General features: G+C 45.0%; 1 protein-coding gene across 1 annotated transcript in view; it reads left to right on the top strand.

The window, feature by feature from the left end:
• carmil1 (capping protein regulator and myosin 1 linker 1) overlaps nucleotides 1-12,488 on the top strand; it is a 175,194-nt gene that overhangs the window by 88,668 nt on the left and 74,038 nt on the right. The window contains 4 exon segments of the mRNA XM_084311676.1: nucleotides 24-127; nucleotides 4,187-4,264; nucleotides 9,093-9,169; nucleotides 10,602-10,706. Coding sequence (XP_084167802.1) covers nucleotides 24-127; nucleotides 4,187-4,264; nucleotides 9,093-9,169; nucleotides 10,602-10,706 — 364 coding nt within the window.

Genomic DNA, 12,488 nt, shown 5'->3' with positions numbered 1-12,488 from the left:
CTATGTGTCTGTATCTGTCCCAGGTGTGAACAGCCTATGCCAGGCACTGTGTGCCAATCCTGCTGTCTCCAACACCCTCACCCACCTCGACCTGTCTGGCAACTCCCTCAGAGGAGACGACCTGCCTGTAGGTAACCTGTATCTCCACACCTGCCTGTAGTGAGCCTGTATCTGGTATCTCATACCTTTGTGTAGGTAGCCTCTATCTACTATCTCCATCATTGTCAACCACTGAAGTGGAACTGCTTAGTGGTCAACAGTGTCAGACTGTGGTTGTACTGGGCAGCTCCTAGTGGTCAACAGTGTCAGACTGTGGTTGTACTGGGCAGCTCTTAGTGGTCACCAGTGTTAGACTGTGGTTGTACTGGGCAGCTCCTAGTGGTCACCAGTGTCAGACTGTGGTTGTACTGGGCAGCTCCTAGTGGTCAACAGTGTCAGACTGTGGTTGTACTTGGCAGCTCCTAGTGGTCAACAGTGTCAGACTGTGGTTGTACTGGGCAGCTCCTAGTGGTCAACAGTGTCATACTGTGGTTGTACTTGGCAGCTCCTAGTGGTCACCAGTGTCAGACTGTGGTTGTACTGGGCAGCTCCTAGTGGTCAACAGTGTCAGACTGTGGTTGTACTTGGCAGCTCCTAGTGGTCAACAGTGTCAGACTGTGGTTGTACTTGGCAGCTCCTAGTGGTCAACAGTGTCAGACTGTGGTTGTACTGGGCAGCTCCTAGTGGTCAACAGTGTCATACTGTGGTTGTACTGGGCAGCTCCTAGTGGTCAATAGTGTCAGACTGTGGTTGTACTGGGCAGCTCCTAGTGGTCAATAGTGTCAGACTGTGGTTGTACTGGGCAGCTCCTAGTGGTCACCAGTGTCAGACTGTGGTTGTACTGGGCAGCTCCCAGGTGTGAATGTGTGGAACTGTATGAGTATGAAGCAGGCTGTTGCTGTAAAACATAATCTGTGTTCAGTGAATCTACCCAGGGTAAATAAAGGTGTCCAAGATATAGATATAGATATAGATATAGATACTGCCTGTATCTAGTATTTCTCTCTTTTTTCATCTAGTATTTTTATCTTTATCTTTTTTTTATGTTTATTTATGTATTTACGTTTCAGTTGTACCATGGTACTGTCATGGTACATTTTATGCATCACCATGATGCCACTTTTGTACTTTTGTCCAGGTCTTGCTCGAAAAAGAGATCTTTGATCTCAAGTGACTACCTGGTAAAATAAAGGTTAAAAAATTCAAATTAAAATAATATGGTATAATCCAATTTAAACCAAATGATAATATGGTATAATCCAATTTAAACAAAATAATAATGTGGTATAATCCAATTTAAACCAAATGATAATATGGTATAATCCAATTTAAACCAAATAATAATCGTATAGTCAAATTTAAACCAAATAATAATATGGTATATTATATGATATGATATGATATGATATTTGCATTTATAATGCGCCCCCGAGCCAATTTTTACATCGGTCCGGGGCACAGCCTGTGGAAAAAAGAATACGTATAAATGGACAGGACAAAGAAAACGGAACCAGGCAGACGGACAGACAGAGAACATAAGAACACCTCAGACACACAACACAACAGCAAAGTAACTCAGTGATCATCCAGAGCGAAAAGGTGGGTTTTAAGCAAGGTCTTGAATGTCTGTAAGGTGTCGGCAGACTTGATGTTGAAAGGGAGCTTATTCCACACTGTCGGTGCCATCACTGCAAAGGTCCGGAAACCCTTTGTCACCAGTCTGGCCCGCGGGTCCCTCAGACACAGTTGGTAATTTGATCTGAGGGACCTGGAGCTGACTGGTTGGACCAAGAGTTCCTCAATGTGGGCCGGAGCGAGACCATTGAGGGCTTTGTAGGTGAAGAGCAGAATTTTAAAGTTGATTCTCTTCCTCACTGGGAGCCAGTGAAGAGAGACAAGGACTGGGGAGATGTGGTCCCTCATTCTGGTGCCTGAGACCAGCCTGGCAGCAACATTTTGAACACGCTGAAGGGGGAGGATGGTTTTACATTTACATTTAGTCTTTATGACTAGCTGACGCTTTTATCCAAAGCGACTTACAAGTTCTGTACGACAAGACAGCAAGAAGGGTACAACTCTATCAGCTGAGTAACAATGTTCATCAAAGTGTTGCGTGTTACAGTGTAGGTTAGTTTATTAGGACAAGTGCATGACAGTAAGGTTAGTCAGGGTTAGATTTTTTTTTATTTATTTTTTTTTTTTAATCATTTCAGATAATGGTTGAAGAAGTGAGTCTTTAGTCGACGGCGAAAGATTGGACGGGATTCGGCTGTCCTAACTGGGATGGGTAGTTCATTCCACCATTGTGGGGCAAGGACTGAGAATAGGCGACTTCTCTTTGATGACCCTCCCGGAGCTCGGATAGGAGTAGATCTGAGGCGGCCAGAAGATGCAGAGCGTAGGGGTCTTGAGGGTGTGTAGTTAGAGACCATTGACCGGAGGTAGGCGGGAGCGGTTCCCTTTGCCGCACGGTATGCTAGGTCGAGGGCCTTGAAGCGGATACGTGCAGCAATGGGGAGCCAGTGCAGGTCCCTAAGAAGTGGGGTGACATGGGCCGACTTCGGTAGGTTTGAGATCAGGCGGGCCGCTGCGTTCTGAATGAGTTGAAGAGGCTTGGTGGCAGTGGCCGGGAGGCCAGCGAGCAGTGCATTGCAGTAGTCGAGGCGGGAGATGACTGTTGATTGGACGAGGAGTTGGGTGGCTTCTTTTGTCAGGAAGGGGCGTATCCTTCTGACGTTGCTCAGGAGGAATCTGCAGGTTCTGGTTGTCGCTGCGATGTGAGCAGAGAAGTTCAACTGGTCGTCGAGGACAACACCAAGGTTCTTGGCGGTCGGGGACGCGGTCACAGCTGCATTCTCGACTGTGATGGAGAGGTCGGTCAGGGGGGAGGATTTGGCCGGCAGGTGGAGCAATTCTGTTTTGCTTAGGTTCAGTTTGAGGTGGTTGGTCGTCATCCAGGCGGAGATGTCGGACAGACAGGCCGAGATCCGCTCAGAGACGTGGATATCTGAGGGAGGGAAGGAGAGGAAGAGTTGAGTATCATCGGCATAACAATGATATGAGAAGCCATGAGATGTGATAATGTTACCCAGTGATTTAGTGTAGAGGGAGAAGAGAAGGGGTCCTAGGACCGAGCCCTGGGGGACACCCGTCCGGAGGGGGCGGGTGGCCGACAGAGTCCCTCTCCATGACACTTGGTAGGAGCGGTCGTTGAGGTATGATGTCAGCCATGTCAGCGCAGATCCAGCCACTCCCATTCCTGCGAGGGCCGCGAGGAGGATCTGCTGGTTGACTGTGTCGAAGGCTGCAGATAGATCTAGGAGAATCAGGACAGAGGAGAGGCCTTTCGCTTTTGCTAAGTGAAGTGCCTCTGTGACCAGAGTAGAGGGAATTGCAGTAGTCCAGTCGTGAGAAAATGAGCATGATGATGACTTTATGAAGGTCGCTGGGAGAGAGGAAGGACTTGATTTTGGAAAATGATGCGCAGTTGGAAGAAACAGGACTGTACTACTGATCTTACTTGCTTGTGAATTGAGATCTGAGTCAAATAAGACCCCAAGGTTTCTCACATTGGGTTTTACCAAGGAGGAGAGGCTTCCCATGTTTCTGGTATAGTCCAATTTGAACCAAATAATAATATGGTATAATCCAATTTAACCCAAATAATAATATGGTATAATCCAATTTAAACCAAATAATAATATGGTATAATCCAATTTAAACCAAATAATTATATGGTATAATCCAATTTAAACCAAATAATTATATGGTATAATCCAATTGAACCCAAATTATAATGTGGTATTCAAACCTAATAGTAACATGGTATAGTCCAATTTAAACCAAATAATAATATGGTATAATCCAATTGAACCCAAATAATAATAATATAGTATAATCCGATTTAAACCAAATAATAATATGGTATAATCCAATTGAACCCAAATAATAATATGGTATAATCCAATTTAAACCAAATAATAATATGGTATAATCCAATTTAAACCACGATACCAATGGTAATATCATATTTCCATCATGTATACCGTCATTGTAGTAACCAATTATGGAAATACCATGATACTTTTTTACGTATTTGTTTGTGTGTTTATTAATGATTATAAATGTGGTCTTTCTGTCCTCGTAGAACCTGTATAGTTTCCTGAGTCAGCCCAACTGTCTGGAGACCCTGGACCTGTCGAACAGCGACTGCTCTCTGGACCAGGTGGAATAAACCAGCACTCACTGTTGTAGCTTGTTCTCCAAGGGGTTTGGTTCAGCTTTGTCTGGACGGGTTTGGTTTGACTTGATCTGTCCAGTCGTGATCACAGTCATCTTCACCCTATTGCTGTACTTTACTTTACCCAATGGTCATTATTTACATTTACATTACATTTAGTCATTTAGCTGACGCTTTTATCCAAAGCGACTTACAAGTTCTGTACGACAAGCCATCAGGAAGGGCACAACTCTATCAGCTGAGCAACAATGTTCATCAAAGTGTTGAGTGCTACAGTGTAGGTTAGTTTATTAGGACAAGTGCATGACAGTACGGTTAGTTAGGGTTAGATTTTTTTTTTTTTTTTTTTTTTTTAATTCAGATAATGGTTGAAGAAGTGCGTCTTTAGTCGACGGCGAAAGATTGGACGTGATTCGGCTGTCCTAACTGGGGTGGGTAGTTCATTCCACCATTGTGGGGCAAGGACTGAGAATAGGCGACTTCTCTTTGATGACCCTCCCGGAGCTTGGATAGGAGTAGGTCTGAGGCGGCCAGAAGATGCAGAGCGTAGGGGTCTTGAGGGTGTGTAGTTAGAGACCATTGACCGGAGGTAGGCGGGAGCGGTTCCCTTTGCCGCACGGTATGCTAGGTCGAGGGCCTTGAAGCGGATTCGTGCAGCAATGGGGAGCCAGTGCAGGTCCCTAAGAAGTGGGGTGACATGGGCCGACTTCGGTAGGTTTGAGATCAGGCGGGCCGCTGCGTTCTGAATGAGTTGAAGAGGCTTAGTGGCAGTGGCCGGGAGGCCAGCGAGCAGTGCATTGCAGTAGTCGAGGCGGGAGATGACTGTTGATTGGACGAGGAGTTGGGTGGCTTCTTTTGTCAGGAAGGGGCGTATCCTTCTGACGTTGCTCAGGAGGAATCGGCAGGTTCTGGTCGTCGCTGCGATGTGAGCAGAGAAGTTCAACTGGTCGTCGAGGACAACACCAAGGTTCTTGGCGGTCGGGGACGCAGTCACAGCTGCATTCTCGACTGTGATTGAAAGGTCGGTTAGGGGGGAGGATTTGGCCGGCAGGTGGAGCAATTCTGTTTTGCTTAGGTTCAGTTTGAGGTGGTTGGACGTCATCCAGGCTGAGATGTCGGACAGACAGGCCGAGATCCGCACAGAGACGTGGATATCTGAGGGAGGGAAGGAGAGGAAGAGTTGAGTATCGTCGGCATAACAATGGTAGGAGAAGCCATGAGACGTGATAATGTTACCCAGTGATTTAGTGTAGAGGGAGAAGAGAAGGGGTCCTAAAACCGAGCCCTGGGGGACACCCGTCCGCAGGGGGCGGGTGGCCGACAGGGTCCCTCTCCATGACACTTGGTAGGAGCGGTCATTGAGGTATGATGACAGCCATGTCAGCGCAGAGCCAGCCACTCCCATTCCTGCGAGGGCCGCAAGGAGGATCTGGTGGTTGACTGTGTCGAAGGCTGCAGATAGATCTAGGAGAATCAGGACAGAGGAGAGGCCTTTCGCTTTTGCTAAGTGAAGTGCCTCTGTGACCGCAATGAGGGCTGTCTCTGTGGAGTGACCAGTCCTGAAGCCTGACTGATTAGGGTCTAGGAGGTCATTCTGTAAGAGATAAGTAGTAAGTTGGTTGGATACAGCACGTTCAAGTGTTTTAGAAAGGAAGGAGAGAAGAGAGACAGGACGGTAGTTGCCTATGACAGTAGGGTTCAGGGTTGGTTTTTTTATAAGCGGCGTGACTCTGGCTTGTTTTAGGGAGGTGGGGACCACCCCCGAGTTGAGTGAGGAGTTGATGGTTGCAGTTAGGAATGGGAGGATGTCTGGTGCTATGGTCTGGAGGAGTGGGGAGGGTAGCCGGTCCAGCTGGCAAGTAGTCGGACGGTTTGACGTTACCAGTGTCAGGGTCTCTGCTTCTGTAATGGGAGAGAAAGATGACAGAGTGAAGGATGAGGTTCTCGATTCAGCATTTGGAATGGGTGGGGGTTGGGAGAAGGAGCTGCGGATGTTCTCCACTTTTTCCTCAAAGAAGATCGCAAAGTCTTCGGCAGAGAAAGATGAGGGAGGGGGGGGTGGGGGGGGAGTGAGGAGGGAGGACATGGTAGCATGCAGTTTGCGAAGATTCTTGGCAGAGGCCTCGATCCTATGGTGGAAGAAAGAAGCTTTGGCATTAGTGATGGTTTTGGAGAATGTTAACAAGAGGTTGTGATATGTGTCGATGTCAGCAGTGAGGCGTGACTTTCTATACTTCCTTTCAGCTGCTCTCAGGACCTGTCTTTGTTCTCTCACTGGATCTGTCAGCCATGGACTGGGTGGGGAACGGCGGGCAGGTTTCTCAACGAGGGGACAGAGCTTGTCGAAGGAGGTTGCAAGGGCTGAAAGGAGGGTGGAGGTTGCCATCTCTGTGGAGAGAGCAGAGAAGGTGTCACTCAAAGGTAGAGCGGATAGTATGTCAGAGGAGAGGGTGGAGGGGGATAGGGAGGGCAGGTTGCGTCTGAGTGAGACTGTTTGAGTTGGGGTGAAGACCTTTCGGTTAAGCATGAGAGTTAGTGAGAAGGATATGAAGGAATGGTCAGATACATGTAGGGGAGTTACCGTGGTGTTAATGATGCTGGAGTTACGGGAAAATATGAGATCCAAGGAGTTGCCTGCTTTGTGGGTGGGAGGCATGGGAGTGGGAGTCAGGTCAAACGATTGTAGGAGGGAGACTACTATGACTGACTGAGATGAGTCAGGCAGGTTGAAGTCGCCCAGTAGAAGGAGAGGGGTACCATCTTCCGGTAAGGAGCTAAGAAGCATGTCCAGCTCATCTGTGAAGTGATCGAGCGGACCTGGAGGGCGGTAGAGTGTAACAATGGTGAGATTGAAAGGATTAGAGACAGATACTGCATGATATTCGAGAGAGGAGAGTGACAGTTCTGGGAGTGGTGTTACGTTTGTAGCCCATGAAGGAGATGTCATGAGGGCAGTGCCTCCACCCCGTCTGGAAGGTCGAGGTGTGTGAGTGAAGTTATAGTTTGTAGATAATGCTGCAGGTGTTGATGAGTTATTGGGGGTTATCCAGGTCTCAGTTAGAGCCAGGAGCTGCAGATTTAGACTATGGGCGTAGGCAGTAATGAAGTCAGCTTTCTTGACTGCTGATTGACAATTCCATAAGCCTCCCCGTACTGTGACAGGTGTATTAGTGGCTGTAGGAGGGTAGGAGAGATTAGCCGGGTTACTAGCAAACTGGCGTGGATGGGTAGAGTCAGTTCTGGAGGAGCAGATTGTGGATATAGGTATGAGACACATTGTATTGTCGAGAGTGGCAGGGAGGAAGTAGAGAAATAGCAGTGTGGGAGGGAAATATAGGATTATGGTGTACTTAGCACTGGGTGGATCGGTGGATCCCTCGGCGGAGAACTCCAGGATAACTCCTCCTCTTTGTCCCTCTTCGTTTCTCGACGCTTCGCTGACGCTACACCAGCAAGCCTTTAAATCACTATCACTAATTAGTGCTGTCTTAACACCTGGCCCTTAATGGGGGCACTTAACAAAACAAAATGGCCGTTTTAAACACGCCCCTTTAATCAAGTCAGCTGGTTCCTCACTTTTAAGATTCACTAATAGACTTAAAATGGCTTACCCTAGTTTTCAGTATAAAGCAATGTTTCTTCAGTGAGAGTGTCCTGTCCTTCCTTAACAGAGCCCAGTACAGAGTGACTTCAACACAGTGTGGACCTCTGCTTTTAAACAGGGCAGGCTCTTAATGGCTCACTCAGCAAATCAGATGCTACTAGTAAACAGGAAACAGTCCCTTAATGGGGGCACTTAACTAAACAAAATGGCCGTTTTAAACACGCCCCTTTAATCAAGTCAGCTGGTTCCTCACTTTTAAGATTCACTAATAGACTTAAAATGGCTTACCCTAGTTTTCAGTATAAAGCAATGTTTCTTCAGTGAGAGTGTCCTGTCCTTCCTTAACAGAGCCCAGTACAGAGTGACTTCAACACAGTGTGGACCTCTGCTTTTAAACAGGGCAGGCTCTTAATGGCTCACTCAGCAAATCAGATGCTACTAGTAAACAGGAAACAGTCCCTTAATGGGGGCACTTAACTAAACAAAATGGCCGTTTTAAACACGCCCCTTTAATCAAGTCAGCTGGTTCCTCACTTTTAAGATTCACTAATAGACTTAAAATGGCTTACCCTAGTTTTCAGTATAAAGCAATGTTTCTTCCCACATAATGACATTTGTATTGTCATCGATAATGGGATTCGGTAGTTGTTTTGCCATTTTCCAACTTAAAGATTTATTGTTTTGGTAATTTCAGTAAAAAGAAGGAATATAAAACGTGTGCTGAATATTCAGCTGAATATTGTTTTTTGTGCTTCTCTGCTGAAGGGTTCTCTGTTGTTTTCTCAAGTCTGTGTTTCTTTATTGAAGGGTTCTCTGTAGGGATGTTCGATATTGGCTTTTTTACTGATATACCGATATTGTCCAACTCTTAATTTCTGATACCGATATCAACCGATACCTATATATGCAGGGTTTCCCCCAAAAAATAACGGAATAATTTCAGGTAATTAACATTACATATCTCTTAACACAACATTATGCATACTTTTGACAATAAATAAAATAAGAATGTGTTCTTACTTGCTTGCCTGGGTAAATAAAGGTTAAATAAATGTAAAAGATTTAAATTTTTTGGGGAAAACGATACAGATAATTTCCGATATTACATTTTAATGCCAATATCGGCCGATAATATCGGACATCCCTAGTTCTCTGTTGTTTTCTCAAGTCTGTGTTTCTCTATTGAAGGGTTCTCTGTTGTTTTCTCAGGTGTGTGCTTCTCTGCTGAAGGGTTCTCTCAAGCACCTCTCTGTCCTCAACCTGTCGAGGAGTGTCTTCTCTCACAGGTAAGACACAAAAGATACACAGAGAGTAACTAAGAGTTCCGGTCAAGTGAAAGGGTTAAACTAGGCCACGTGGACTCGATCGCAACGTAGAACAAGGAGCAAAACTTAAACCTGCACTATGGAAGATTGTCACTTTGTAGCCATTAGTGGTAACCAGTGTTGTAGTCCAGTCACTAAATCTCGAGGTAGAGTCTCGAGTCACCAAAGAAGAGCCAGAGTCGAGTCCCAATTACCTGAGTCCAAGTCATCAAGGTTGAATCACCTCCACTCTGGCAGTCAAAGAGCTGACATACACATAAAAAAGGTCTACATTAAATGACACAGCGGTCACCGTTTCAAAGGGAGTTTATTTACTTTGTGACACAATAGCCACACAAATGCACTAGCCATCAATATCTTATGCCAAATGATTAGCGCCCATTACATATATTTTTTTATAAATAAAAGTATTTATCAATTAACAAGTCCAAATCCGAGTCATCAGTGCTCAAGTCCAAGTCGAGTCACGAGTCCTGAAAATCAGTCCAGGACTTGGACTCGAGTACTACAACACTGGTGGTAACTGCACCTCGCTAAAATAATGTGAAAACGTCAAACAAGTGAAAACGTCAAAGAAAAAAATATTTCAAGCATGGTAACTGTTTTACTATTTTGTTGTGTTCACATTTCATGCGCTAGAAATTAGGGGTGGGGGAAAAAACGTTACAGCAATATATCACAATATTTTGCATGCCGATATATCGATACAAAATATATATATATTTTTTTATAATCTTACTGTAATAAAGATGATTGGAATGAGGTGAACAGGCTGGAAATGTTATCTTATTATATTAAACAGATGATGTAATGCATCGCAATATCGTGATATTACAATATCGTGACTCTAGTATCGTGATAATATCGCATCGTGGGTCCTTTGGTGATTCCCACCGCTACTAGAAATGAAACCGTAGCTTTCTATGGGTCTCACGGCACCGGTCTTACCTGACCAGAAGAGCTCATTTGGGGAATTTCCCGTGTTTCATGCGTCACCATTGGGCAGGTTTTCTTATTACATTTTTTTAAATATATATTTCTTCACGAAAAACTCATAGTGCAGGTTTAATGGTTGAGTCTTTATTCTACTATGCTGGCATATCATACAAGACATCATATTGTATATCAACTCTGGTATTTATATATATATATATATATATATATATATATATATATATATATATATATATATATATATATATATAGTATTATTACCACTTTCTGCTGAAGCAGTAATTTCATATTAATACAAACGATATCGATCTTCGTCGTCAAAAGAAACACTGGATGTAAAATAAATAAATAAAATCGTTCGCCAAAAGATGACACCGGAGATTTCAAAAAGATCACCGTGGTAGAAATAACCGGTGTTTCCATGTTCTGTGCCCTTCAGGAAGAGTAAGGACGTGCCTCCATCCTTCAAGCAGTTCTTCGGTACGGCCCTGTCCCTCAGTGCCGTCAGCCTGTCAGGAACCAGGCTGCCGCTGGAGGCCCTCAAGTAAGAACTCATCTCCTCCAAATGTCTGCTTTTCACCAGGGGGCGTCATTTGGACGGTTTCCTTTATGCTATTATGCCTTGATGTCATCTCAGGTGTGCTTTTAAATTTTGCTCAAATGTAAAGAAATGGCTCAGCGCTTAGTCTTCCGACCAGTTTCTACGAGTCTTCCGACCAGTTTTTACGAGTATTTCGACCCGTTTTTACGAGTATTCAAACCAGTTTTTATGAGTCTTCTGACCAGTTTTTACGAGTATTCCGACCAGTTTTTTACGAGTATTCCAATTGCACTTTACAGGTTTTGTCTCTCATTCACCCATTCACTGACGGCGAAGGCAGCAATTCAAGGCGCCAACCTGCTCGTTGGGATCAGTTAAGAGGTTCAACGTCTTGTTCGAGGACACTTAGACAGCCGGAATCAAACGGGAACCTTCTATAATATCGGAAAAAATTATATATAAAGGTGATAATCATCTAAATTGTGCTTATTACAGAAATGAAAGTGTTCTGCGGATCCGCAATCTTCCATGTTTTTGTTTGAGAAATGGTCATTTGTGAGATCAATGTAAATCCGAAGAAGGGCACAATACAGCATAGCAAAGCATAAACATAGACTATAAACACAGCAATGTGCATAATGTTAGACCGTATGAAATGCGTAGACAATTAGATGCTCATAAAAGTAATGCCTGCCCTGAAGTAGCATAAAACGTTTAATCTCTTGACATCAATCACTGTGGGAAGTTCAGCTGATGAGCAAACATGACGCTTTCAACTGCGATTTAAAACATGGCAACTTAACGGACAGTTATTGGCAAGCTAAAGAAATTGACAATAATGTGAAAAATGTATTCTAGTGGTAATGGACGGCTCGGAACCGTGGGAGGAATTTATTTTCCCTTTTTTTTTATCCACTTTTTCTCCCATTTTTCTATTTTTCTCCCATCCCAATTTCGTATCATCCAATTCAACCCTGTCTCGAACGCTGTTTCTTGCCTCCCACAAGCCGGCTGCAATGTGGACTAAGTCATACTGTACATAGCACGAGTCCCCTCCGATACTCGAGGTAACAGCAGTCGCATCTTTCCACCTGCGCGGCGCGATCTTTCAGCGTCAGGGGTCTGCGCTTTGGAGGGGCGCCGCCCCCATCGCTTCCTGATTCTACTGCGCAGGCGCACCAACCGACCTGTAGGAGTCGCTGTCCACAACGCCCGATCCCCACCCATCAGTTTCCCACCCCCTAATACTGCCAATGTGTATTAGTACGGACGACCAGCTAAACTGAAAGCAATGTGGAGCGCTGGGCTCGAACAGGCGAACCCAGCGTCTCCAGTATTCGTGGTGAGCGCCTTGCCCACTGCACCACGTAGCCGCCCAGGAATTTATTTTCCTTTACCCATTTTCATCTCTGTTGCTACGGAAGAATTAAAACATAGCAACATGTTTTTCTGCTGCACGATACGCATTCTTGTATCGCAATATATAGAATTACTATAGGTTTTCCCGTCCTTAGTCGTGGCCATCTCAGAAATCAGCCTACATGCGTTTCTCCTGCAGCAGTCACTGTAGCTTTCTGTCTAGAACTGAACAGGCAGGATGTAACTTTACACCACTGGTTCTCAGAAGACTGGTTGCCAGACATCCTGTTCAACAACAGTTGAAAAGAGTAACCCATCCCACCCCAGAATTCTCAGGTGTGGAGCAACAATACAGTCACAGAACTACTGTAGCAACACTACAGGCACAGAACTACTGTAGCAACACTACAGTCACATAACTACTGT

This window comes from Notolepis coatsorum (assembly GCF_963971535.1).
Source record: "Notolepis coatsorum genome assembly, chromosome: 4".
Lineage (NCBI taxonomy): Eukaryota > Metazoa > Chordata > Actinopteri > Aulopiformes > Paralepididae > Notolepis > Notolepis coatsorum.
The sequence above is the reverse complement of the archived record's forward strand: the minus strand, read 5'-3'. Positions and strand labels throughout refer to the sequence as shown.